Here is a 24,829-nt window from a genome sequence, read left to right on the forward strand (position 1 = left end):
GGCGTAGTGGAAATAATGCCCAATAACGCCCCTTCCGATCATTAAACAATTATTATATTTTAATTAAAAACTTAAAATACTTCACTAAATAAAAAAAAAACAATACTAGAAATAAAAAAAATCCGAATAAATTAAAAAAAAATACATTACTTTTCGTCTTCGCTTTCCTCACCCTCGCCAACTTTGTCTTTCTCGTTCTCCGTTTCTTCTTCACCCTCAGGTGGTACATACCGAACCGACCATGCGTGTTGTACCAAATCAACCGTTAACGCGGAATGGTACGGTTCGTAACGCAACTCCCGCGCATTATTCACTCTTTCTTCCATTGACGCCTGTGGATGCTCCTCTTGAACGACTTCTGGCACATAATTCTGGCATATCGCCTTTCCTTCATCTTCCAAAACCATGTTGTGCAAGATTATACAAGCGTACATAGCATCTCTCATTTTTTGCTTGGTCCATGCACGACAAAGATTTCTGGTTCGGGGCGGCGACAATGCTTCACATATCTCACCGCTAGTTAACAAGCACTCGTAACCGCCTCTTGCTCGACCTCCTCATCAGTGGATTCATCGCCATCCGCAAAAACTCTCTGTAGTAAAAATTTACCATGGATGAAGAACTAGAGGAATCCATCATTTTTTATAAAATGATAATGTTTTTGAGAGAGTTTTGATGTTTAAATTTGAAGGAGTTTATATATATAGGTAAAAGGTTTAAAAAAAATTAGGTAAAAGGTTTAAAAAAATTAAAAAAATTCAAACTAGCCGTTGCTAGTTTATGATTGGTCAGTCAAACCCCCTTGAAGCGTGATTTAAAAAACGCCAAATACCAAATCGTCCAAAATAACGCTCAATCATGCCGATATGTAGTGGTTATCGAGCGTTTTCTGACGTTTTTCTCGAAAATTTTTCACAGAACACGCCCAAATTACGGGCGGTGTTACAATTTTTTCAATTTATCACAATTTTATTTTGAAGGTAATATACGGGCAACTGACCCGACCCGGAATTATCCGCCAGTCTGAAACACAACCGACTCATCACCCGGGCTTTATATTCACCATTAACAACTCTCATCTTCTTTCTCTTTCTGTTTACAAACATAACATAACCCATCATGGGACACGGTATATTTCAAACAAACCCTAATTCTACCACCTTCTTGATCAACAACCAAAAAACACTCTACATTTGTATATAATATAATTAATTAATTCATTAATATTTTACATGTTTGCTCACAGGTGACAAAAATGAGAGACCTAACAAGAAGCACAAATCATCAGCCAAGGTTATTCACAATTAATTACCTCTTTTTAATTCTATAATACTTGTTTCATTGTCTATATATGAAGAACTGTCAATTCAACCTGTTGTACAGTTATTTATATATTATTATTTATATATTATTATTATTATATATTTTTTTGGGAGGGGGTGGGTCAGGCACGTAATTGTTTAATTGAGTTGATAAACTGTTACTTGATGAATTGAGTGGGGTGTCTCGCTTTTAATCGCGCAAAAGCGACAATGTCTAAAACCGGTGTGCAAAGCCCCAAGCACAATGCTTTTCGTACACGAGGCCGCTAATAATTATATAATTTTTTTTATATATTTTTAGAGCAAATTACAAAAATCGTCCTTTATGTATGTCACTTATTGCAAACTGTGTCCTTTGTCTTCAATAATTACAGAAAACGTACTCGATGTTTGCAAATCCTTGCAAGTTATGTCCTTTAGCCCTAACTTAGTTAATTTTTGTGGTTAAATCTGACTAAATGGACCCCACATAAGGGTATTTTTGTGGTTAAATCTGACCAAATTGACCACACATGAGAGTAAAATGACCAAAATACCCTCATGTGGGGTCCATTTGGTCAGATTTAACCACAAAAAGTTAACTAAGTTAGGGCTAAAGGACATAACTTGCAAGGGTTTGCAAACATCGAATACGTTTTCTGTAATTATTGAAGACAAAGGACCCGGTTTGCAATAAGTGACATACATAAAGGACGATTTTTGTAATTTACTCTATTTTTATAGGTTTCTAGCACCATTTACCATATATTTAGAGACGAGTAAGCTTTATATATGTTTTATATATGTTTTAATAATTATGAGGCGCGTGTATCAGGGTCAATTTTTTGGCAAGAAACCGCGCCTCAGGTGCGCTTTTTGAAAAAAAAGCGCGCCTTGTGCTACCAAAAGCGCAGAGGCTTGAGCCTTGTTGCGCCTTGCACCTGGCGCACTTTCTTAAACCAAGGTGGGGTGTATGACTGGATGTGATATCATAGAGGGAGCATAGATGTTTTTAAGGGGCTGTTTGGCGACACCTAAATGGTTAAGTGCTGAACCAGTAAGAGCTCTGAACCATTAAGTGCTGAACCAGTAAGAGCTCTGAACCATTTAGAGCCTATATAATGCTAACCGTTCAGAGGCAAATGTCTGACCAATTCAGATTAGAGATCTTAACCATTCAGACTCTGTATAAATCTTAACCATTCAGAGGCAAATGTTTGAACCATTCAGACATCTGCTCGTAAAACAAACAGTCTGAACCATTAAGTGCTGAACCAGTAAGAAGTCTGAACTATTAAAAGCCTCATTAAGAGGTAAACAAACAACCCCTAAATGCTCTTAAGTATGTCATTTGTTACATGATATTTCATAAGTATGCTTGGTTAAAAATGAATCCTGTAGATTAGGATATAGGGAGTGTAGATGACGAAATTGACGGGTCAGGTCAACTGAGTGGGGCGAGTATGTGCTATAATGCAGGATGATGACCAAAGAGCTGCGGCTTTTGAGGACGAGGATGCATATGATGTTGACGATTTTGGTGATGATGATCGCGACGGTATCTTTATCTGTTTGATGAATAATACGGGTTGTGTTTATACTTGTTTTTAAGTTTTGAGTGTGAGCAAACGAAATTTGTTCGGATTGTTTTAAGGTGACGGAGAAGGGGACAAGATGGATTTTACCAAACTAGAACTTAAAGAAGATCATGCCAATCGGCCTTTATGGGCTTGTGCAGACGGCCGGATCTTTCTCGAGACGTTCTCACCGTTGTATAAACAAGCATATGATTTTCTTATCGCTATTGCAGAGCCTGTTTGCAGGTAGCATATGTCCGCATGTTAACTAATGTAAATATATAGTTTTGTAAGCATAGAAGTTGAGTTTTTTTTGGGGCTTCGGTTTGTGCGTTCAGGCCCGAATCAATGCATGAATACAACCTCACTCCGCACTCACTTTATGCGGCTGTATCCGTCGGTCTCGAAACGAAAACCATCATAGATGTTTTGAACAAGCTTTCGAAAACTAAGCTTCCCAAAGAAATGATCGATTTTATTCACGAATCCACCGCAAATTACGGAAAAGTAAAGCTCGTACTTAAGAAGAATCGATACCTAGTTGAATCTCCTTTTCCCGAGGCAAGATTGCTCATCTTTTAGTTATTTATTTTTTTTTATATTTTCCCACTCGTCAGATGTCGGATATTTGATTATTAGTTTCTTATTTAAACCAACTGGGGTAGCCCAGTTGGCCACCGACACCCACCTCTTCCCAGAGGTACCGGGTTCGAGTCTTGGGAATGGCATATGTCGACCAGGGTAAGAACTCGGCATGGGGAATTCACCGCGGAGCTAGCTTGACCGGGTAGCGGCTCCCGGAGTGAGATCACTCCAGCGGTTGGGAGGACCGTGCACTATCCTCCCCCCCCCCCCCCCTGTTTCTTATTTAATGCTTGTTACAGGTATTGAAGAGGTTGTTAAGCGATGAAGTGATATCTCGTGCGAGGATTTTCAACGAGGCAAATTCTTTATTTTGACAATTATTCTTAATTTTTTGTGTTATCGTTTATGGCGTTGATTTTGGCTTTGCTTTAACATTCAGGGAGGCGATGCATTCACTATTAGTCGATCAATCGGTGAAATTGACGGTACACACGATGAGTTGCTAAATGAAGCACAGCTGGCAGCTGCAGCCGAAGAAAAAGAAGCGCATTCGTTTGAAATTGATCCTAGTCAGGTATTACTTCTTCGTCTCCGACTTTAGTACTTTGACCCATCCTTTAAGCACATATGTTTACGCTGTTGAGTGTTGACCCGTCAATTTAGATATTTTTGATTCAACAACTTTACATGACAGGTAGAAAATGTAAAGCAAAGATGCTTGCCGAAAGCTCTAAACTATCCCATGTTGGAAGAATATGATTTCCGCAACGATTTCGTGAGTTATAATTTAGGCTGAAATGGCTTTTTATTTAGATAATATTGATTGTAAAAGAGTAAAATGCCATTTTCCTCCCTGAGTTTTGGTCAGTTTTGCGACTTTCGTCCAAGAGTTTGTTTTTTTCGCATCTGGATCCAAAAGGTTTAAAATCTTGCCATTTTCATCCGGCTTGTTAACTCCATCCATTTTCTCCTTCAAGTCAGGGTTACTTCCGTTTTTTTGTTAACTTAAAGGGCAATTTGGTCTTTTGAACACTTGTACATTATGCTAAATACCTATACATAAAGTGAAAAAGACCGAATTGTCCTTTAAGTTATCAAAAAAGACGGAAATACCCCTTACTTAACGGAGAGAAATGGATGGAGTTAATGAGCCGGATGAAAATGGCAAGATTTCAAACCTTTTGGATCCAGATGCGGAAAAACAAACCTTTGGACGAAAGTCCCAAAACTGGCCAAACCTCAGGGACAAAAATGGCATTTTACTTGTAAAATTTTTAGTCGTTTTCTGTAATTGATAATTACTCATTCGCACATTGCAGATCAATCCCGATCTCGATATGGAATTAAAGCCTCAGGCACAACCGCGACCTTATCAAGAGAAGAGTCTTAGCAAGATGTTCGGAAATGGTATTATTACAATAATAATGTAAACGATTAAAGATAAGACTTTCAACACGTTTAACATGTCGTATTGATTTGCAGGTAGAGCGAGGTCCGGCATCATCGTCTTACCATGCGGTGCCGGAAAGTCGTTAGTCGGTGTTTCCGCAGCCTGCAGAATAAAGAAAAGCTGTCTCTGTTTAGCAACGAATGCTGTTTCCGTTGACCAATGGGCGTTTCAGTTCAAATTGTGGTCAAACATTCGCGACGAAAACATATGTCGGTTTACATCTGATAGCAAAGAAAGATTTCGCGGAAACGCTGGAGTTGTTGTGACAACGTATAACATGATTGCCTTTAACGGTAAACGATCCGAGGAATCCGAAAAGATCATCGAAGAAATACGAAACCGAGAATGGGGTTTGCTACTCATGGACGAGGTAAGACTGCAAAACATAACTTCATTTGTGTGTTTTATAATCGTAACCACGTAAAATGGGACGTTTAATTTAGTTGTGGCGGCTGTTCAGGTGCACGTGGTTCCCGCACACATGTTTCGTAAAGTCATTAGTATCACTAAATCTCATTGCAAGCTGGGGCTTACCGGTATGTTCTTGTATAGATATATTCATATTCACAACATCCTATAGGGCTATTATTTATTATTGAGTAAATTGCCATTTTAGTCCTTGAGGTTTGGTCCAAAATGCCACTTTAGTCCAAATAGTTTTTTGTCCCCTGGGTCCCCGACATTTGTGGTTTTTATCATTTCGTCCAACCTGCTAACTCCGTCAAAAAATGTCAGTTAAATAATAAAACAATAATAATAATTATAATTATTATTACGATTATACATACACACACACATATATATATGATTAAAAGAAAAAAAAATAGAGTAAATTACTTTTTGAGTCCCTGTGTTTTAGTGGTTTTAACCACTTGAGTTCAAAATCAAAAAGTTTAACGCCCCGAGTCCCTAGTCATTTATTTTATAACGTTTTGAGTCCAATTTTGTTCATTTTATAACGATTTGAGTCCAAAAAAAATGGACTCAAAAGGACTCAAATGGTTAATGAAAACGCTTATAGGGACTCAGGTCGTTAAACTTTTTGCTTTTAGACTCAACTAGTTAAAACCACTAAAACAAAGGGACTCAAAAAGTAATTTACCCAAAAAAATATTTAAAAAGGGGTGGATGAAAATGGCAAAAAACTAAAGAAGTATTTTATCTGACCAGAATACCCTTAACTGGTATTTTTTTGTCGGAGTTAGTGGGTTGGACTAAAATGACACAAAACTGCAAATGTTGGGGACCAAAGGGAGAAAAAAAACTATTTGGACTAAAGTGGCATTTCGGACCAAACCTTAGGGACTAAAATGGCAATTTACCATTTATTTTCTTTGTCTGAGGTGGAAATTCTTAATATTGCAGCTACACTTGTCAGAGAGGACGAACGAATTACGGATTTGAATTTTCTTATCGGGCCGAAGTTGTATGAAGCGAATTGGTTGGATTTGGTCAAGGGTGGATTTATCGCAAACGTACAATGTGCGGAAGTGTGGTGTCCGATGACAAAAGAGTTTTTTGCTGAGTATCTAAAAAAGGAAAATTCTAAGAAGAAACAGGTATGCTGGTTTAGAAAATTGTTCTTATGTTATGAACCGTAACAAGTTCTAAATTGTTTATGTTTTGTTTTAATTTGCAGGCATTGTATGTTATGAACCCTAACAAGTTTCGAGCGTGTGAATTTCTTATTCGATTTCATGAACAGCAGCGTGGTGATAAGATAATTGTTTTTGCCGACAATCTTTTTGCACTCACGGAATATGCAATGAAGCTTCGCAAACCGATGATTTATGGTGCCACAAGGTCTTATAATTTCTAAAAGAGTAAAATGTCATTTTTGTCCATGAGGTTTGGCTACTTTTGCGACTTTCGTCCAAAGGTTTGAAATCTTGCCATTTTCATCCAACTCGTTAACTCCATCCATTTTTTGACGTTAAGTCAGGGGTAATTTCGTCTTTTTAGATATTTTTTGTGATGATTAAAGGGTTTGGGTGGGGAGAAAGTCAACAGAGGTGCATCTTTATTTCTGATAGTGTTTTTTTTTTATTTTAATAAAAATGTCCAAAAAGATGGAAATGCACCTCATTTAACGGAGAAAAATGGATGGAATTAACGAGTAACCTTTTGGATTTCATCATCATCATACTCGGTAAATCCCACCAATAGCAAAGCTAAGGTAGGGTCTAAGGAGGGTAAGATGTGAACAGCCTTACCTCTACCCTGTAGGAATATAGAGAGACTGCTTCCAGTTAGACACCCGGCTCGATTCAAGCCTTGGACATAAGGCACATAACACTCGGTAATTGGGACAAAAGCTGATTACTGCATGTACCCCTTTGTCTTTCGGCTATCAATGCCACCACAGATGCATGATTAACCGTCCCCCGCTATAACGTTATTTTCACTAAATTAGTAAAATAACGTTAAAATCAGTGCACTTTCACTTTTGCCCCGAGGGCCCACACATATCCATTATATGCGCATACCGCAAGCGGGGCGTAATCAAACCTTTTGGATCTAAATGCGAAAAAACAAACCTTTGGACGGACGACCCAAAAGTGGCCAAACCTCAGGGACGAAAATGGCATTTTACTCTTTCTGAAAAGCTTTTTTTATATATATATATATACTTGTGTTGTATGTTTTCAAGTAATAAGTGTTATATCTTCTTTGCAGCCATATTGAAAGGACAAAGATATTAGAGGCTTTCAAGACTAGCAAAGAAGTAAACACTGTTTTCCTTTCAAAGGTACGATCCATAAAGTAACATGTTGCACATCGTATTTTATTTCATACGGTTTTAATACTGAAAGCATTGTTCTTTTAGGTTGGTGATAATTCGATAGATATTCCCGAGGCAAATGTGATTATTCAAATTTCATCACATGCTGGTTCAAGGCGTCAAGAAGCCCAACGTCTTGGACGTATTCTCAGGGCAAAGGTACTTGTTTCTTTTTCGAAATCATCATCTTATCTATATAGTTTATAGCGGTCCATATCACCGATAATTACATGTTCTTTTTTCTTTTATGAAGTAATTATCATTGACGTTTTTTATGCTGTCGAGTATAGGGTCGTCTCCAGGATAGAATGGTTGGAGGAAAAGAGGAATACAATGCGTTTTTTTACTCCCTTGTATCTACAGATACACAGGTAATACCATTATGTGTTCATTGAGTTAATTACTGTTTTCGTCCCTGTGGTTTGTCAAAAATCACTATTTCAGTCCATTAGTTTAAAATTTGCGATTTCAGTCCCTGTGGTTTCACTTCCGTAACCATTTCAGTCCCTGTACTAACAGAATAAATGGATTGAAATGGTTACGAAAGTGAAACCACCGGGACTGAAATGGTTACGAAAGTGAAACCACAGGGACTGAAATCGCAATTTTTAAACTAATGGACTGAAATAGTGATTTTTGACAAACCACAGGGACGAAAACAGTAATTAACTCTGTGTTCATTTGTTAGAAACAAACATATCATCATTTGGTAATTAACTTCTTTTTTTTTTTTTTTTTTTTTTTTTTGCAATGTAGGAAATGTATTACTCAACTAAGAGACAACAATTTCTGATTGATCAAGGTTATAGTTTTAAGGTAATTTGTTACTTACACACTTCTAGTGTCTTTCATATATTTCAAGATATAAATAGCATTTCATAGCTTCATTTATTTAATTAAGCACTAGCAAGGCTGTAAACGAACTGAACGTTCAGTGAACAGTTCGTTAATCGGTCGACGGGAAGTTTGTTTGTGTTCGTTCGTTTAATAAATGAACAAACACCAACAAGAAATTTCGTTCGCTTAGTTAAATGAACGAACATGAACAGAGGCTGTGTTCGTTCATCTATGTTCGTGAACGTTCACTAACATGTTCATTAGTGTTTTTAGTTTTTTGAATTATATTTAAATACTTCAAAATTCCGACAAATAAAATATTTAATAAGTATCAGTGTATTATATATTTTGTTCATGAACGCTTGTTTGTGTTCGTGAACGTTAGTTTGTGTTCGTGAACGTTAGTTTGTGTTGATGAACGTTCGTTACCTAATATTTACAAACGAACACAAACATGCTCATTTCCTTAAACGAACGAACACGGGGTAAGTGTTGAACAGTTCGTGAACACATATTTCCTTAACAAACGAACACGAACAAGGTCTTGTTCGTGTTCGTTTGCAATGAATGGGATCCACAAAATGACCGTAAAATCAGGCGGTTAATTTTTTTTTTCTCCGATTAACAGGTAATTACAAGTCTGCCTCCACCGGATACAGGGGCAGAGTTGAGCTATCATCGTTTAGAAGATCAACTTTCTCTTCTCGGGAAGGTTTTACATCTTTCTTACACGTTTCTCGTAGGGCTGGCATATCGTGTATACCCGTACACGATAAGACACGACACAATAAGACACGATACACGAAATCCCATACACGAACACGACACGATAACTTATCGTGTCCTTTTTTTCAAACACGAACACGAACACGAACACGGATACGGACACGACACGATTACACGAAAATTACCTGTTAATACCTGTTAACACGACTGTTCGACTGTTATACACGAAAATTACCTGTTAATACCTGTTAACACGGCTGTTCGACTGTTATACACGAAAATTACCTGTTAATACCTGTTAACACGAACAAAAACACGAACACGACATGCTATCTGAGAGTTACAGAGGGAGTTTAGGGTTTTATTTATTTTTTTAATTGAATGAGGAATGAAAATAGAAAGGAATTAAGGAACCCACACGAACATGGCTGATGAGTTTTATTTAATTTAATTTCTTATCGTGTACTAACGGGTATTAACAGGTAAACATGTATTTAACCTGTTTATACACGAAAATTAACAGGTAATCTCGTGTCTACCTGTTTGGTACATGATACATGTTAAGGCCATACACGATACCTGTCAACTTCGTGTAGGTTCGTGTCGTGTATTCGTGTATTCGTGTAAAATTGCCAACCCTAGTTTCTCGTTTATCGTACTAAGTTCCACTTAAACCTCTAGTATGATTGTCATTAGGTATTTCGTACTCCGTATTCGACTAACTATTGATTAATTCTATGGCAGGTGTTAAGCGCTGGTGATGAGACGGTAGGTTTGGAAACACTGGAATATGATACAGATGACATAGCACTTCAAAAAGCTCAGGCCCGTCGCGTTGCGGGGTCCATGAGTGCTATGTCGGGAGCTAAAGGAATGGTCTATCATGAGTTCGGGTATGGATTTATCGATTTTGTTAACATTGTTATTACAACAGCGTTCTGATTTTGTTAACATTGTTGACAGGACTGGACAAAAAGGTGGTGCAAAGAGCAAGCCGAAGGTTCCACCAAAGCGGCATCAGCTGTTCAAGAAACGTTTTGTATGAACATGTACAAACAAATCACTTGAAGTGCTTCATGTATATATCTCTAGGTTTCTTTTCTTGCTTTGAATGTTTTTGGCGCTGCGGTAATTCTGGTATAAATATGTAAAAACCACCAAATCATGGGCTTGGAGTGTGACCTCGTATCTCTTAACGTTTAAGTCGTCCCGTTTGAAGTGCTTAATGTGTATATCTCTAGGCTTCTTTTTACGGTTGTAACATGTTTTGCCGTTTGACTTGTTTATTTTTAACGTTCAAAGTCGTCCCGCTTCCTCTTATGCTCCACCCCCCCCCCCCCCCAGGGGGATATTCTTGTTGGATGCTTGTCGTTGGACCATCGTGGACATTGTCGTTTCTTCGACCGTCAGGGTACTCGGGCAGCAGAGATTGGAAGAAAGAAAGGGCTTCTGGTGATCCAATGGTTTTTGGAGTGTTGGGTTGGGCCACTAATAAAATTGGATTGTTTTCTTGGGCCAAGGGGGGTCTGGTACCTCCTTTAAATGATATTTGATATGTAAATAAAATTAAGATTTTGTATACTGAAAATCGTGTATATATTAGGATGAAGATGAATGAAATACCCGCAATTAGATATGAATATGTCATGTTTAATATATATATATATATATATATACACACACATATATTAATAACCGTTGTTTAGTGTAATAATTTTTTTTAAAAATAAATAAATAAATAAATAAATAAAATAATTAATATATTAAAACTAATAATAATACTAAACTAAAGCAAGTTAGTTAATAAAAGAAATATGTTAATAACAAATCACATACATATGTAGCATTCGTAATAATGTATATATAATTTACAAAAGGATTATATGTGTTTCATGACAATGAAAAGAAAAAGGAGTTGTTGACTTTTGGCTCTAGTAACAAAGAGTAGCTACATCCTACAAGCAAGTTCCTGATACAAGGCACCATGCATATAATTGCACTCACACCATCCCATGTACCTTTGGCTATTTGTTTACCTTACAACACTCAAAGCAAACCCCCACCATTCCATCTTACCAAATTTGTACGTAACCAAGCTTCCTTCATGCTTTATAAATAAATACTTGGGTTACCATTCACTTGCCAAATCTGTAGTAGATCTCTTTCGTGTCAAGTTCCAGGCGGAGACCGATCACCGAAGCCCTACCGCCACCCACCACTTATTCACCACCTTAACAACCATGTGAACCAAGCTTGTTTCCTCCACCGTTATTATCGTATAAAAAGAAACGGAACCACCCAAAAACCAAACCTTACCGCCGCCATCGTGTTTTCTGAAGACTGCAACGACTCCGAGCACCGCCGCCACCGCACGTCTTTGCCACCGTACACATCACCACGTCGCCAACTTCAATCTCCGTTGTCCGCAGGTAAAAATCCTACCGTTGAATATGTCGAGTTGTTGTCTATGTTTCTGAAACAAAGTTGTGGGTTCTGGGATTTAACAAGCTGCTCATAATAGCCTAGTTGCTTTAAAAGAAGATGATATAATGATATATTATAAGAATTTAAAATAAACATGTAATTGGATGAGATATTTCTCAAATAAGTATTTTGGTCCACATTTTTTATGGTTTCTTAACAACCTGCACTCTCACTTGCACTGTTAAAATAGAGTAAATGGCATTCTGTTAAGCTCAAAGTTTAACAAATAAATTTAGTTATAAAGACATGACATTTAAGTTTAAGATAAATAATAATACAAGACTTTAAAACAATATGGGGTGAGCTTATTGGACAATGTACATGGTCATGGGTTCTAATCCCACCCTTCACAATATTGTTATTTTACTTCACGACCTCCAAACTAGTCAATTTTTTTTAAATCTATATGTCCATATTAATAATAATAATAATAATAATAATAATAATAATAATAATAATAATAATAATAATAAAATTTACGTTGAAAAAGGAATTTCTAATATTAGTTTCATAACTAGATAAACAAGTCAAAATGCTTTTAAGTGAATCAATCTTTTATATATTTTTAAGGTAATTAAACTCCACTAGTTTTCTTTAAAAATAAATAAGTAAAAGCATGTGTTGTTAGTTAACCTTCAATATTTAGATGAATTTAACTGTTATTTCATACTGAAAACTAGTATTATTATTATCACTATGTATACATACATAGTGTATATATATGTATATACACGTATATTAAAATTTCGATATAGTAAATATTTAGAGATAACTCGAGATGTTGAAATGGGTATATAAGTAAAGCAATTCGAATCCAAGTCGACATTTGGTAAATATATAAATACATGATTCGTTCTTATAAGTTAAGTACGACCGTGATGTAGGTTGTCATTGTTGAGTGAGGTGTTATAGTTGCCCGAGTTGGATCTACACAACCAAGGTACGGACTCTTGAACAACTTATGTGCACGAATTTAAGTTTTCACTACCTCGTAGTTGGAGATTTAGATTTGTTATTTTATGCTTTTGTGATCTTTAAGATTATGTGTTATTATAGTTATATATATAGTTATGTTATTGGCAAATATCGAATATGACGCACTGAACTATTGATTGTGTCACACCGAAAGGTGACGCGCTGAAAAACTGAATGTGAACTATTGAATGTGATTATGTGACGCACTGAATATGAACTGACTACGCATTGAACTACTGAATGTGACCCACTGAAGGTGACTAACTGAATGTGTTATACGTATATTGTTATATGTATATTTTGTTAGGAAATTGTATACTTTATTGTTGTTGTCCCACTGAGTAAACCTCGTTTACTCAGGCGTACATTTTTCTTCTCATGTACGTTAGGTTACAAGGAATATTCGGGAAGATTTGGACGGATGGCTCGAGGGATTAAAGACGCACATGGATTTTTAAAAAGATTTATAGTGTTTTTTTTTTCTTACACTATTTGACTTATTTGAAATAATGTAAAGTTTTACAATTTATGGAATGATCTTCTGACCACTGATACACTGTATAAGTGGCATGTCAGCCCAAGCCGGGTTGGGGTGTTACAATGAACATTAAAGTTATAATCTAAAAGTAAGAAAAATAAAATAAAGAAGGAAAGTGGTCAAGTAACAAGTGTTGGTTCTTAAATCCTTCATATGATTTTTAAATGAAAAAGTTAAGGTTCTTTTTTTTTTTTTTTTAATTCTTATGTAAATATTTATATCACTGCACACTATTTCGAGTATGCATGAAGCATGACCTTCAAGGATGGAGCAACGGTGACTGTTGAGTCCCTTAACAAATCTTTTAGGTTTGAGTTTAGCTTCCTTTGTTTTTTTGTATTTAATTTTGTGAAAGCCGGATGCCCTGAACAAGCTATTTTGTTACCTGATCTCACCGGTTAACAAGGTATCAATGAGATCCAATGGGTTTCCGATAATGGTTCTCACGGATTTAAAGTAATAAAAAAGTAAGCGTAATTGTCTTCTTGTTCATGTGCATAAGCGTAACGAAAGCTCATTTGAGACTGCTATGCCTGGATTTCAATGGATTCTTAAAGTTATATATTGTGAATTATCACGGAATTAAAAGCTAAATATAGGCCCATGGCAATTAAAAGCTAGATATAGGCTCATCACATTATAGTTGTGGCATGTGTTGGGGGGGGGGGGGGTTGATAAGGCTTAGGGACCATATGGTCCTGGGTTCTTCTCACAAGATGGTTTTTCTCAGATTTATTGGTTTTTCCTTCTGAATTGGTGTATAGACATTATTGCCTAGTGGAAATAGATATGATCGGGTGGTTCCACTGGTTGCGCGGTGATTAATAATGTACATGACACGTGTGATACCAAATTTAGAGGGCATCATATTTAACTTTACAACCCTAAAAAGGGCTAGTAATATACATGTAAATATAAAGAGGGTCATTTTGCAAATTTAAAATTTCTAAATTCAGTTAGAACATCTCCCTCCCTCATTTTCTTGATAATTTTTTTTTCAGAATCAATCAATCAATCATAAAATTGAAATCAGGAGCTCAGGGCTTTCTGCATTTCAATTTTTATTGGTCGGTTCCTAACTTAGCCAAATTAACAAAACCGACGATTCAATAGCATTTATCATCGTCGGATTTGTAACTCGATTGGCTCTGAAAGGAATCGACAATGGCAAAAGGAAAGGAGCAAGTGCACAAAATGAAGCACCGGAAGAGCTACCGCAACGTATGGCACACGGATCTCATGAACACCATGTCCGCCAATCCTTCGTGTAATTTTGTCATTTCGATCCTTAATTTTTTTATTATTTTAGGTATATTTGGTAAATTTGAATTCTAATTTTTTTTTTGTTTGTGTTGTCTTGTTCTAGATTGTTGCTTTGCGTTATTCTGGTAAGAAAGTTAATCTTTTCTTATTTTTGTTAAGTTGTTATTACATTTTATTCCTAATATGAAAGCCAACCAAAATTTATACTAATAGTTAGAAATTAGTCCCTATACTATCTCAATATGTAAAATACATAAGAAAAGACTATACAATATGTTAATGGTTCCATAACATAGTGGCTACCTCCTAGAGTATGAATCTTTTCATAGGCAAATGCATGAATAGTGAAGATTTAATAAAGTTTCTAGTTAAATGGCAACATTTTCTTTAGCAACATAATCTTGAAAAATGGTGTTTGTGGGAAGAATGTTTGGTCTTCAATAATATTTACATTTGTATTTGAGGTTTAAATTTGCTTGTAATCATATTTCTTAAACACTGAAAAATGTAGTGGACCATGTGCATCCTACACGCTTCGTAAGCGAGCTCTCTATGGTGATATGTCGAGGTAAAGAAATAATTTTCTCTCATCGTACAAACTTAATAAACAACCTATGGAGATTACTAGATTATTTGAATTATATTAAACATTTGTTAATGTCTGATTTAGGTATACATGTTGTGGTGGATATATGCCATGTAGTGGAAAGTGTGGTGAGCGTAAATGTCCTCAATTTTGTCTTTGCACAGAGGTATGTGTATAGACGTTTCCATAAAAGAAAACACGTTTTCGCTTATTTGAAGTATCTTCTATTTACGCGATTTTCAGGTCTTGTTATGCTTTGGAAATTCTGTAGCATCCACCCGCTTTATGTTGCAAGACGAGTTGAACATACAAACAACAAAATGTGATAATTGTATCATTGTAATCTCTTGGTGAACCTTTTTTTTCTAGTTATCATTATTAGTTAATTGTCCAATTTTTTGATCAACATTTTGTTGTGCTTAGGGTTGCATGATATGTCTCCAACATGTTGCATGTATATTCTCCATCATTGCTTGCATTCTTGGAAGTGATGAACTCAATGAGGCATCTCAGATACTCAATTGCTTAGCTGATATGGTTTTTTGCTCGTAAGTTGTCTCATAGGCTTATTTTAGAGTTAATTACTGTTTTCGTCCCTGTGGTTTGTCAAAAATCACTATTTCAGTCCATTAGTTTAAAAATTGCGATTTCAGTCCCTGTGGTTTCACTTTCGTAACCATTTCAATCCATTTATTCTCCTAAGTACAGGGACTGAAATAGTTACGAAAGTGAAACCACAGGGAATGAAATCGCAATTTTTAAACTAATGAGCTGAAATAGTGATTTTTTGACAAAACACATGGACGAAAACAATAATTAACTCTTTATTTTATTTTATAATAGAGTTCCCAAAATAAAAAATAATACTTAATGATATCAATCTTTTGGTTTTCTTTTGTAGGGTTTGTAGTTGCATGCAGGTATGCCAAAACATTCTTCCCTATAGGAATATAGCTTATTTATAGGGATGCAAACGAACGACCTTGTTTGTGTTTGTTTGTTAAGAGATATATACGTGTTCACGAATTGTTCATGAACACTTGCCAAACGAGATTTTATGTTTGTGTTCGTTTGTGTTTGTTAATTTTAGGCAACGAAGGTTGGTGAACACAAATGAGCACAATTCTAATGGTCATGAACACAAATCGAAACAAATGAACACAAATCGAAACAAAAGTTCATGAACAAAATATATAATACACTAACACTTATTAAATATATTATTTGTCGGAATTTTGAAGTATTTAAATAAAATATAAAAGATAAACACTAATTAATTATTGAACACAAACGAACACGTTACCGAACGTTTACGAACATAAATGGACGAGCGCGACCTCTGTTCATTTTCGTTCATTTAACCAAACGAACGGAATTTCTTGTTCGTGTTCGTTTGTTTAATAAACAAATGAACACAAACGAACTTTCCACCGAAGGGTTCACGAACTGTTCGCCGAACATTTGGTTCGTCTGCAGCCCTACTTATTTATAATAGTAAAGTAGGCATGTTTGATAACGGGTAAAAACTATTACTTTGAGTCAAAATGGGTACTTTAGCATGGGTCGGGTCTGGTTAGGTCATATTCATACACCTCTCTTTTAAAAATTGTAATGTTTCTAAATAAGTGTATCAAATACTATTACAAAAGGTATACTAATTTCATTAGCATTGATTTTGTAGACCCAACACAAGGTTGAAATGGACAAACGAGATGGAAAATTTGGAATGCTACCGATGGATGTCCCACCGGTCCAGCAAATGTCAAGGATTGATCAACCTGCATATCCGCCACCACATTTACAATACGGACAACCACCCTATGTTCAAGGGTACCCGCCTGCCGCCTATCCTCCACAATATCAAGGCTACCCGCCAATGTATCCTCCACCTCAAGGCTACCCACCTGCCGCCTATCCTCCACCTTATCAAGGGTACCCACCCGCTGGCTATCCTCCGCCACATCAAGGCTACCCACCCGCACCTTATCCTTCTCAACCTCCTCCTCCTCCGCCGCCTCATGTTCAAGGCTACCCGCCACCAGGTCAATACAAGTAATTCATTTTGGTGTCATTATTACAACAGGCAAAACAGTAAATATTTCTTGTGGTTATGTTCTTTTGTAGCTTGAGCATATTTGTTTTTCCTGTACATGATACATAGTTTTAACTTGGTACTTGCAACAATTCTCATTTTGAGATGTGTGGATATATATATATATATATATATATATATATATATATATATATATATATTATAAATCTTCTACTTGAAAGGCACTTACCACAATAATTATCAACAAATCCCTATAAATATATAGTCACATTTGTTGTCTAATAATTTAAGTTACCTAACTACTCTAAAAGCATGTTACAAACTACAAATAAATTAACCCCATATTTACACTTAAAGAAATTTTGACCTTTCATCTTTATATCTTGGAAAAATTATGAATGGAGCCTTATGAGTTATGACTCAAACTTGGTTTAAAGATTAGTGAAATCGTGATTATTACCTAAGTTTTTTGAAATATATTCTAGGTAATTTGTGGGTTAACTACTTTGTATGTGTGAGATAGTGTGTCCGGGGTCTTATTCTTGTTGGTTGTGAGTTGTCGTTTTTAATTCAAGTAGAAGGACAAGACCCTAATTGGTTATGTTAAATAACTAGAACCTATGCATATGTTATCATACTATCTATCATGTTATCAGTACTGTTCAGTTTGTTACAGTACCAGTATTGCTGACACTCAATATAGTAACCTAAAAGGAAAATCCAAACAAATAAAGTTATAACTAAAAGAATACTAACTTTTACATTGGTCGAAAAAACAAAAAAAAAAGGAATAGTGTTACCAATATCGTCTGATGTAGCTCGAAAAATGAAGTCATGTAACAAAAAAAAGTTGTGTTTTACATTGATCAAAAACCATACAAATGGATATCGATGTTGGTATAGGTATCAATGTCAGTTCCGATAATATTGATATCGATACCGATGTTGTTTGGTCGGTATTAGTTATGTTCCTCGTGGTACTTGTATGACACTGACACTCGACATTGCTTACGATACAAATAAAAAAAGAATTTGAACACAACCCCGCTCAGCTAAGTTTTTACCGGAATGTTGAGAAAAAAATAATCATAGCACATATTCAAATTTTTTTTCAAAAGAATGCTAACAACACATGTTATTAAAGAAAAATCAAATTAGTTAAAAGTTAAGTAGGTTAAAAACTTATATTTTATATAGTATGAGTGAAGATGAATATTAAAAATAAAATAGTAATTTCACTGCTCATTCAGTTACATTTTAGTATTAAGTGAATGAATTACTAGAGAAAAACTAAATTACTAAAAAAAAATAAATAGGTTAAAAGCATATAGTATAAGGTATGAAATGAAAGCTAAAAAGAAAAATTAAATTACTTAAAAATTTAAATAGCTAAAAATGTATATTATATATCATATAGTGTGAAAATGAAAATTAGAAAAATAAAATATTACTTTTAGTATTAAATATTTTAATGAAACTTGTTATGACTCGTGGAAATAAATAAAATGTGCATGTGTGATTAATAAAACATTAAGATAATATTAAATGCACACTCCCGTAAAGTAAACAAAGAGGAAAACAATATTAAATGAACATAATGTAATTCAACCATGATGATGACCTAATCCATCCATATTCAGATATGGATGCATGTATATTCATTCATAAATCATTAAGGTCACGTTTTCTTCATCTTATCTTTCTAATAGCAATATCTATATCACAACATAAGTTCAAATAAATAAATCTTAAAAAGATTATGCACTAATGACAATTTATCTTTGAGGGTGTTTGTGATTACGTTTTGAAGTGATTATTTGATTATTGCGTTTGTAAAACATAAATAATCTAAAAAAATGTTTGGATGAAAAAGTGATTATCTGTCTTCAAAACGCAGTTTTGGAGAAGCATGTACCTACATGCTTTTTCAAAACACAGTTTTGAAAACGCAAAATCTATTTTAAAAACGCATAATCTATTTTGAAAACGCAACACCAAACACCCCTTAATGCAAGTTCGGGGTAGGGTAAGAAAATTTTGGGAGATAAAAACGCCTTATAGATTATTTAAATAAAATAAATTTAATGACAACATAAAAAATATTATACATAGTAAGGTGTTATAGACCAAATGTTTAAAACATGGGTTCATCAGGAAAATGATGAATGCATGAGTTTTTGCTTCTTTTCTAAAAGTTGGATATATGAAAACACTATTTAAAGGGGCTTGGGCACCACCGTGATGAGTATCCTGATGGTATGATCATCGTGATCACACCGCTGCAAGTGGCGTGATCAGTAATAGTGATGGGCGTTATGGTGGTCATGGTCGTTGTTGTTTGATGGTGTAAGGGGAGAATGAGTTGGCATGTGGTGATTGGTTGGTTTTTTGTAGGTGATTTTGTGATAGGTGGTAAAAGCAATTTAGTGAAGGTGTGACGGAATTAAAGGGAATGAGGTTGATGATTGGTTGTGATAGTATGATGAATATAATGATTGATGAGTGTCCCTTTCCCCTAATAAGGACCTAAATACAATATAAAATATAACATTACAAAACCATAAATGAGTTTTGTACTTTATCAGGGGACCCGGGGCGGTTCGTGATGGAGGTGCCATCACTCGTGAAATTATAACGCGCACCGCCGCCGATCACCACCATCACGCGTTGTATATTCGACTTGTTTGTTGTTTTGTGAATGATTTTGATGATGGAGATGCGTGTGTTGTGAGTGATGGGCGTTTCCACTAAAATCCACCACTAGTGATGGAATAAAGCTCGATGACATGGCGGAAATTGAATGGATGTTGTGAGTGAGTGATGACCACCCCTACCCCCTAACCACAACACCCATTGTTTTTATGGTCACTTAGTTAACTTACTGGCGCATGGGATTGAGGGAGCACTATGTGTGTCATAATCGTATAATCAACTAGTCAGGAGTTAAAACTACTATCTTAGTAATTTTTAGAGTTGCAAATGAGCCGAACCAAGCCAAGACGAGCCATGTTGGGGCCGAGGTCGTGCTCGAACATAAACGACTAAACTCGGCTTGTTTATTTTATCGAGCTAAAAATCGAGTTTGAGCTTGGCTCATAAAAAGCTCGAGACAGCTCTTGGCTCGTTTTTTTTACACATTTATGTATGCTTAAGATTATTATTTTTTAAATTATTAGTTATGTTATTTTTTTTTTTTTTGAAAATAGATGGACCGTTCTAATTAGTAGACTGCTGGTTTGGATAACCGTTTTGGTTAGATAACGTTTCATATTAACTAAAATAAAGGTTAGAAAAAGAGGAATAAGGTTGTTGAACTGAAATAAAAGTTAGAAAAAGAGGAATATGTTGACTAGTATCCTAGTAGACAAATACACGTTAATCGGATGATTCTATGGACTTTCCAGATTGGATCCTGTCCACCCAAGGAACCTTCTTGCTTCTGCCTTCAAACATTTTCGTAAGTTTAATATACATCCTTTAACTTTTACCCACTATTTTTCTCCTTTTTTTTTACGGGCAACGATTCCTTTAAATAGACTACTGATAAATTTCACTACATCGCGATACACTCGTCTTTGAATCAGGGATCAAGTTAGCGACCGTTGTCTACTCGCCTAGTCTCCCATCATCACCAGGTGTCTTCAAACCTAAATGATGGGGACATGAATCGAACCTGAGTCACTTGAAACACCAGGTCTCTCATTTACTATTCCACCACCAACTCATTAACAATTATTTTTCTCCTATGCAATTATATTATAGGTTTACTGATAAAAAACGATCTGATTGAATAATAAATAAATTATGGAGACTCAAGTTTAATCCTTACTTGTGTCACTTTGGTGGCTTAGGCAATGATGGATAGAGCCTAGCCTCCTTGCAGAGGTGTCAGGTTCTAGCCTAAGCCTACTCGGGTTTTGGTCCCACCGTGTGTTACGTCAGAGAGTGTTCAGCTCTTGTAGGGGCACAACGGTTGTCAAGTGGCAGTCGACGGCATGGTTTCCCTGGGGAATGCCAAGCCAAACTCTGAAACCAACATGGTCCCAGTTAAAACAATGTAGTCTGGCCAGAATGAGACAACATGACTCTTCAATTTAAAAAGTATGGTAGCATAATACAAGAATGTCATCATTCTGAAGAAAAAAAAACATTTCCTTTCACTTCACAGGTATTATAAAATAACTCATATCTATTATATTATATCTCATTAAATTTAAATTATTCAACGTATACAAACCTCATGAGGGACAATAGTTTTGTTTTCTGAATGGTGGGTTTGGGCGGCCAGAATTAGTTTTTTTTTTTTTTTTTTTTGAATAGTTTTGTTTTGTGATTGGCTAAAAGTGCTGGTGCTATTTTCTTTTATTAATAAGTTTATAATAGTTGTCTATAACTTCTGCTAAATTACAACTTTATCCCAAGTTTAAAATTACGATTTTTTCCCAGTTAAAAATAAAATTTTTATTTTGCCCTCAGTTAAAATTACGATTTGCCCCCATTTCAAAATAAAATTATGCTTTTGCCCCCGCTATAGTCCTGCCAAATTACGATTTTATCCCCAGATTGAAATTACGATTTCGTCCCCAGTTCAAAATAAAATGTTGGTTTTGCCTCCAGCTAAAAATTTACGATTTTGCGCTTATCTAAAAATTACGATTTTGCCCCCAGTTCAAAATAAAATTATGGTCTGCCCTCAGTTCAAAATATGATTTTGCCTCCATTTCAAAATTACGATTTCACCCCAGTTCAAAATTGCAATCTTGCCATCGTTTTTTTTTTTGGCAAAACTATGGTAGTGTTTTATTTTACTTGGTTCACTCAATATAGTTTTTATTCGTGCCAACAGCCTAGCACTTGCTAATTGGTCCTCACAAATTATTGTTTTGCCCCCAGCTCTAAATTATATGCTTGCCATTGTTTTAGTTATTTCTTAAGCATAACTATGATAGTGTTTTGGTTTAATTGGTTGACTCAATGCATCTTTTTTTTAGATCGTGTTACAAGTAGCATGTATAAGTAACCGAAATAAACGCGTACATGTTATTAAACTAGGAAATATTCGGTTTGACGCCCCGCAACGCGGACGGCGCATAACCCTAGTATAATACAAAACTGACTCAATGGTACATCTTCTAGCAAAATGACTAAAACTACTAATATCTTATAAAATAACTCAAAATCCTAATAGAGTAATAGGGTTAGTACTTAATCGGCAATGTTCTCTCATCCACCAAACTTGCATCTATCAATATTAAGAAACATGACAATTTACAAGAAGGGTGTTAAACGGAATCTTTTTTTTTTTAAACATTTTGTGATTTGTTTTATATTATTTTTAGGCTATCATTATTCCCATACCATTATATCTTATTCTTAATCTTTTTTTACTCTATCTTTCACTATATATCTATGTATATATTAAGAGAGATAAAGGATAGGAGTGTATGAATATATATATATATATATATATATATATATATATATATATATTTTTTGTTTTGTTAGTAAATAAAAGGACGAAGATGGTGATGGGTCATACAAACATGGAACGGTGCACATTCGCAACATGCAACCCCACATACAGTTTGTAAGATTGTTGTTGTCTCTCGCATATGATTAATGTATAAACTTTGTATATATAAAAGAAATAAAGTTAAAAGGAAGGAGGATGGGAATTGGATCGGACAAGAAAGCCATAGAGAGTTTATGTAAAGAGTAAAGAATACCCGCAACGGGAATATTACAGACAGTGTTGGATGTCATATGACTAGGGCCGTTCAAATCGCTCGCCGCTCGTCACTCGTTCGACGCTCTTTCGGAAATTGGTCGGAAAATGCTCGTTCGATTTGACGTTCGGTTGTAAACGAGCCACTCTGCTCGGTTCGGTTTGTAAACGAGCCAAACATGAGAAAAGGTCCGTTCGGCTCGAATTATTACTTTTAATTAGTATATATATACATATACATTTACACATACCAGTTTAATTTTCTTCTCAAATGAACCTCCCCTACATTGGGTGGCGGCGCAACTTGTTGCCCGACTACCTGCCAATGATTTGTAAAAAAAAAAAATTATAGTTTTATATATATCACTCTATTAGATTTTGGTCAACTATATACAATTTACAACTAAATCTATACGTACTAGCCCAACCACGTAAAAAAATTAATATTAAATCTAAAAGTTAAACCCTAAACCGATAAATGACAGTCTGCTCATCGCCTCAATGTTTCATGTCGTTACCCTAAGTCGATCGTCTCCAGCTTTTAACGTCATTGTTCGTGTAAAATGATCATCGCCTCGTTGGCCACAACATTGTCGCTCACAAGAAAAATATTATGCCATGAAACGTGTGTTTTTATTTTTGTTTTTAAAGACATAAAACTTGAGACCCAACATTGTCACTATCTCTCTCAACAAATTTAAATCAGGCGACACAGTTGTCCAAATCGCTCGATCTTCGCTCGACGCTCACTCGAAATATTTACTGCTCGGAAAATGTTCGCTTGATTTGAGGCTCGGTTTTAAATGAGCCCCTCTGCTCGGTTTAGTTTGTAAACGAGCCAAGCACGAGCAAAGGTCCGCTCGGTTCGGCTCATCTCGTGAACAACCCTACATATGACACCTTACGAACAACGAAGCCACTGGATTCTAACAAGCAAAAGATCAAATCCAAATATCACAATCGATCACCAAATTCGGCGACAAGTATTATCGAAAGATCACAATAGACTCTTTAATGATTGATTAACTTTTTAAATGTTTAGCTAAGGTTATTTAAAAACTAAACTTTTTTTTCTTATAGTCGGGTAAGTTGTCTGCTCTGACAGTAATCTGTCAGTGATGACCGACATATCATAGACAAACATTTAAAAAGTTAATTTTTGGCTTGTTTTATTTGCATGTGATGAGCACTGATTGTTTGTATTCGCTGATAGGTTTATTTTCTAACAACGATTTGCTCCGTGCATTTTGCATATATTTAATATATATTTTTAGTTTATTACATCATGTAATACCCTAGTTTCCGAGGACCATGTTTGGTTCTATACTTCTATAAACATTTGGTTATATAAAATATAAAATTGTATTGTAAATTAAAACTTTATGTATGCTAGGATTGCAAGATCTGAAATCATACAAAACTATTGCTATTTGTTTCAAGCTAATGTCACGATCGATGCTTAGTCTGAGGGAGAACATCATAATAAAAAGTTAGATGAATTAGTTGCACTTTATTAGTTAGGTGACTAGTCATTAGGTAATTAGTCTTCTACTAGTATAATTACATACAATGTTTTAAAAACCGGTTTTTAAGTCATACCGGGTTGGGCTCTAAAATGGTTCAACCAGTTGAACCGGGTTGTATCGGGCGGGTAAACCGGGTTACTAGTTAACTCTATAAATTCCATAAAATACAAATTCATCTAAAAAACAATCCAATCTCAATTAGGATTTATATAACTTATCATAGTTTTATCTAAAAACAACTATTTTTATTGTAAACTATTAAGCATTTTAAGAATATTTTTATTAGTTAATGTACAATATTGCGTTGTATGAGGCGAGTAACAATTTCAACAACGATGAAATATTGGAATAGAAGACCTAGGTTAATTACCGGAAATATGGAAGATGAATATTACCTTAATATTGTATTTTATTAAAATTA

The 24,829-nt window shown here is 35.2% G+C and overlaps 2 protein-coding genes and 1 long non-coding RNA gene across 5 annotated transcripts; all 3 read left to right on the forward strand.

Moving 5' to 3' along the window:
- The first annotated feature begins 1,030 nt into the window (after positions 1-1,030).
- On the forward strand, positions 1,031-10,510 carry LOC110864416 (general transcription and DNA repair factor IIH helicase subunit XPB1). 2 transcript variants are annotated; one of them, XM_022113471.2, is made up of 20 exons: positions 1,031-1,129; positions 1,247-1,293; positions 2,781-2,859; positions 2,956-3,124; positions 3,217-3,439; positions 3,763-3,819; positions 3,903-4,037; positions 4,158-4,238; positions 4,783-4,870; positions 4,946-5,283; positions 5,374-5,449; positions 6,279-6,472; positions 6,553-6,716; positions 7,590-7,662; positions 7,741-7,854; positions 7,986-8,066; positions 8,452-8,511; positions 9,161-9,244; positions 10,003-10,151; positions 10,222-10,510. In XM_022113471.2, the coding sequence occupies exons 1-20, from the start codon at positions 1,120-1,122 to the stop codon at positions 10,301-10,303; spliced, it is 2,304 nt and encodes a 767-aa protein (XP_021969163.1). In that variant the 5' UTR covers positions 1,031-1,119; the 3' UTR covers positions 10,304-10,510. The 2 variants fall into 2 exon arrangements, with proteins under 2 accessions (XP_021969163.1, XP_035830217.1); XM_035974324.1 differs by lacking the exons at positions 2,781-2,859; positions 2,956-3,124; positions 3,217-3,439 and having other exon boundaries at positions 1,105-1,129.
- Positions 10,511-11,259: 749 nt separating this feature from the next.
- Positions 11,260-13,291, forward strand: LOC110945161. The gene is made up of 3 exons (XR_002595070.2): positions 11,260-11,687; positions 12,627-12,682; positions 13,107-13,291. It is a non-coding gene; the product is annotated as an uncharacterized LOC110945161 (long non-coding RNA).
- An 868-nt stretch (positions 13,292-14,159) lies between these two features.
- LOC110864417 (leucine-rich repeat extensin-like protein 1) lies at positions 14,160-17,271 on the forward strand. Of its 2 annotated transcripts, XM_035974325.1 has the most exons (9): positions 14,160-14,522; positions 14,622-14,643; positions 15,030-15,086; positions 15,189-15,270; positions 15,348-15,443; positions 15,528-15,652; positions 16,006-16,024; positions 16,786-16,886; positions 16,986-17,271. In XM_035974325.1, the coding sequence occupies exons 1-9, from the start codon at positions 14,420-14,422 to the stop codon at positions 17,158-17,160; spliced, it is 780 nt and encodes a 259-aa protein (XP_035830218.1). In that variant the 5' UTR covers positions 14,160-14,419; the 3' UTR covers positions 17,161-17,271. The 2 variants fall into 2 exon arrangements, with proteins under 2 accessions (XP_035830218.1, XP_021969166.1); XM_022113474.2 differs by having other exon boundaries at positions 16,786-17,271.
- The last annotated feature ends 7,558 nt before the right edge of the window (positions 17,272-24,829 follow it).

This window comes from Helianthus annuus, chromosome 6, assembly GCF_002127325.2.
Source record: "Helianthus annuus cultivar XRQ/B chromosome 6, HanXRQr2.0-SUNRISE, whole genome shotgun sequence".
Lineage (NCBI taxonomy): Eukaryota > Viridiplantae > Streptophyta > Magnoliopsida > Asterales > Asteraceae > Helianthus > Helianthus annuus.

Bases quoted from the DNA above. Each gene is read 5' to 3' on its own strand.
- LOC110864416 (XM_022113471.2), top strand. The intron at 3,125-3,216 runs GTAGCATATGTC...TTGTGCGTTCAG, and splicing joins ATTGCAGAGCCTGTTTGCAG to GCCCGAATCAATGCATGAAT. The intron at 7,663-7,740 runs GTACGATCCATA...TTGTTCTTTTAG, and splicing joins ACACTGTTTTCCTTTCAAAG to GTTGGTGATAATTCGATAGA.
- LOC110864417 (XM_022113474.2), top strand. From the start codon at position 14,420: ATGGCAAAAGGAAAGGAGCAAGTGCACAAAATGAAGCACCGGAAGAGC. The intron at 14,644-15,029 runs GTAAGAAAGTTA...TGAAAAATGTAG, and splicing joins TGTTGCTTTGCGTTATTCTG to TGGACCATGTGCATCCTACA. The intron at 15,444-15,527 runs GTAATCTCTTGG...TGTTGTGCTTAG, and splicing joins AATGTGATAATTGTATCATT to GGTTGCATGATATGTCTCCA.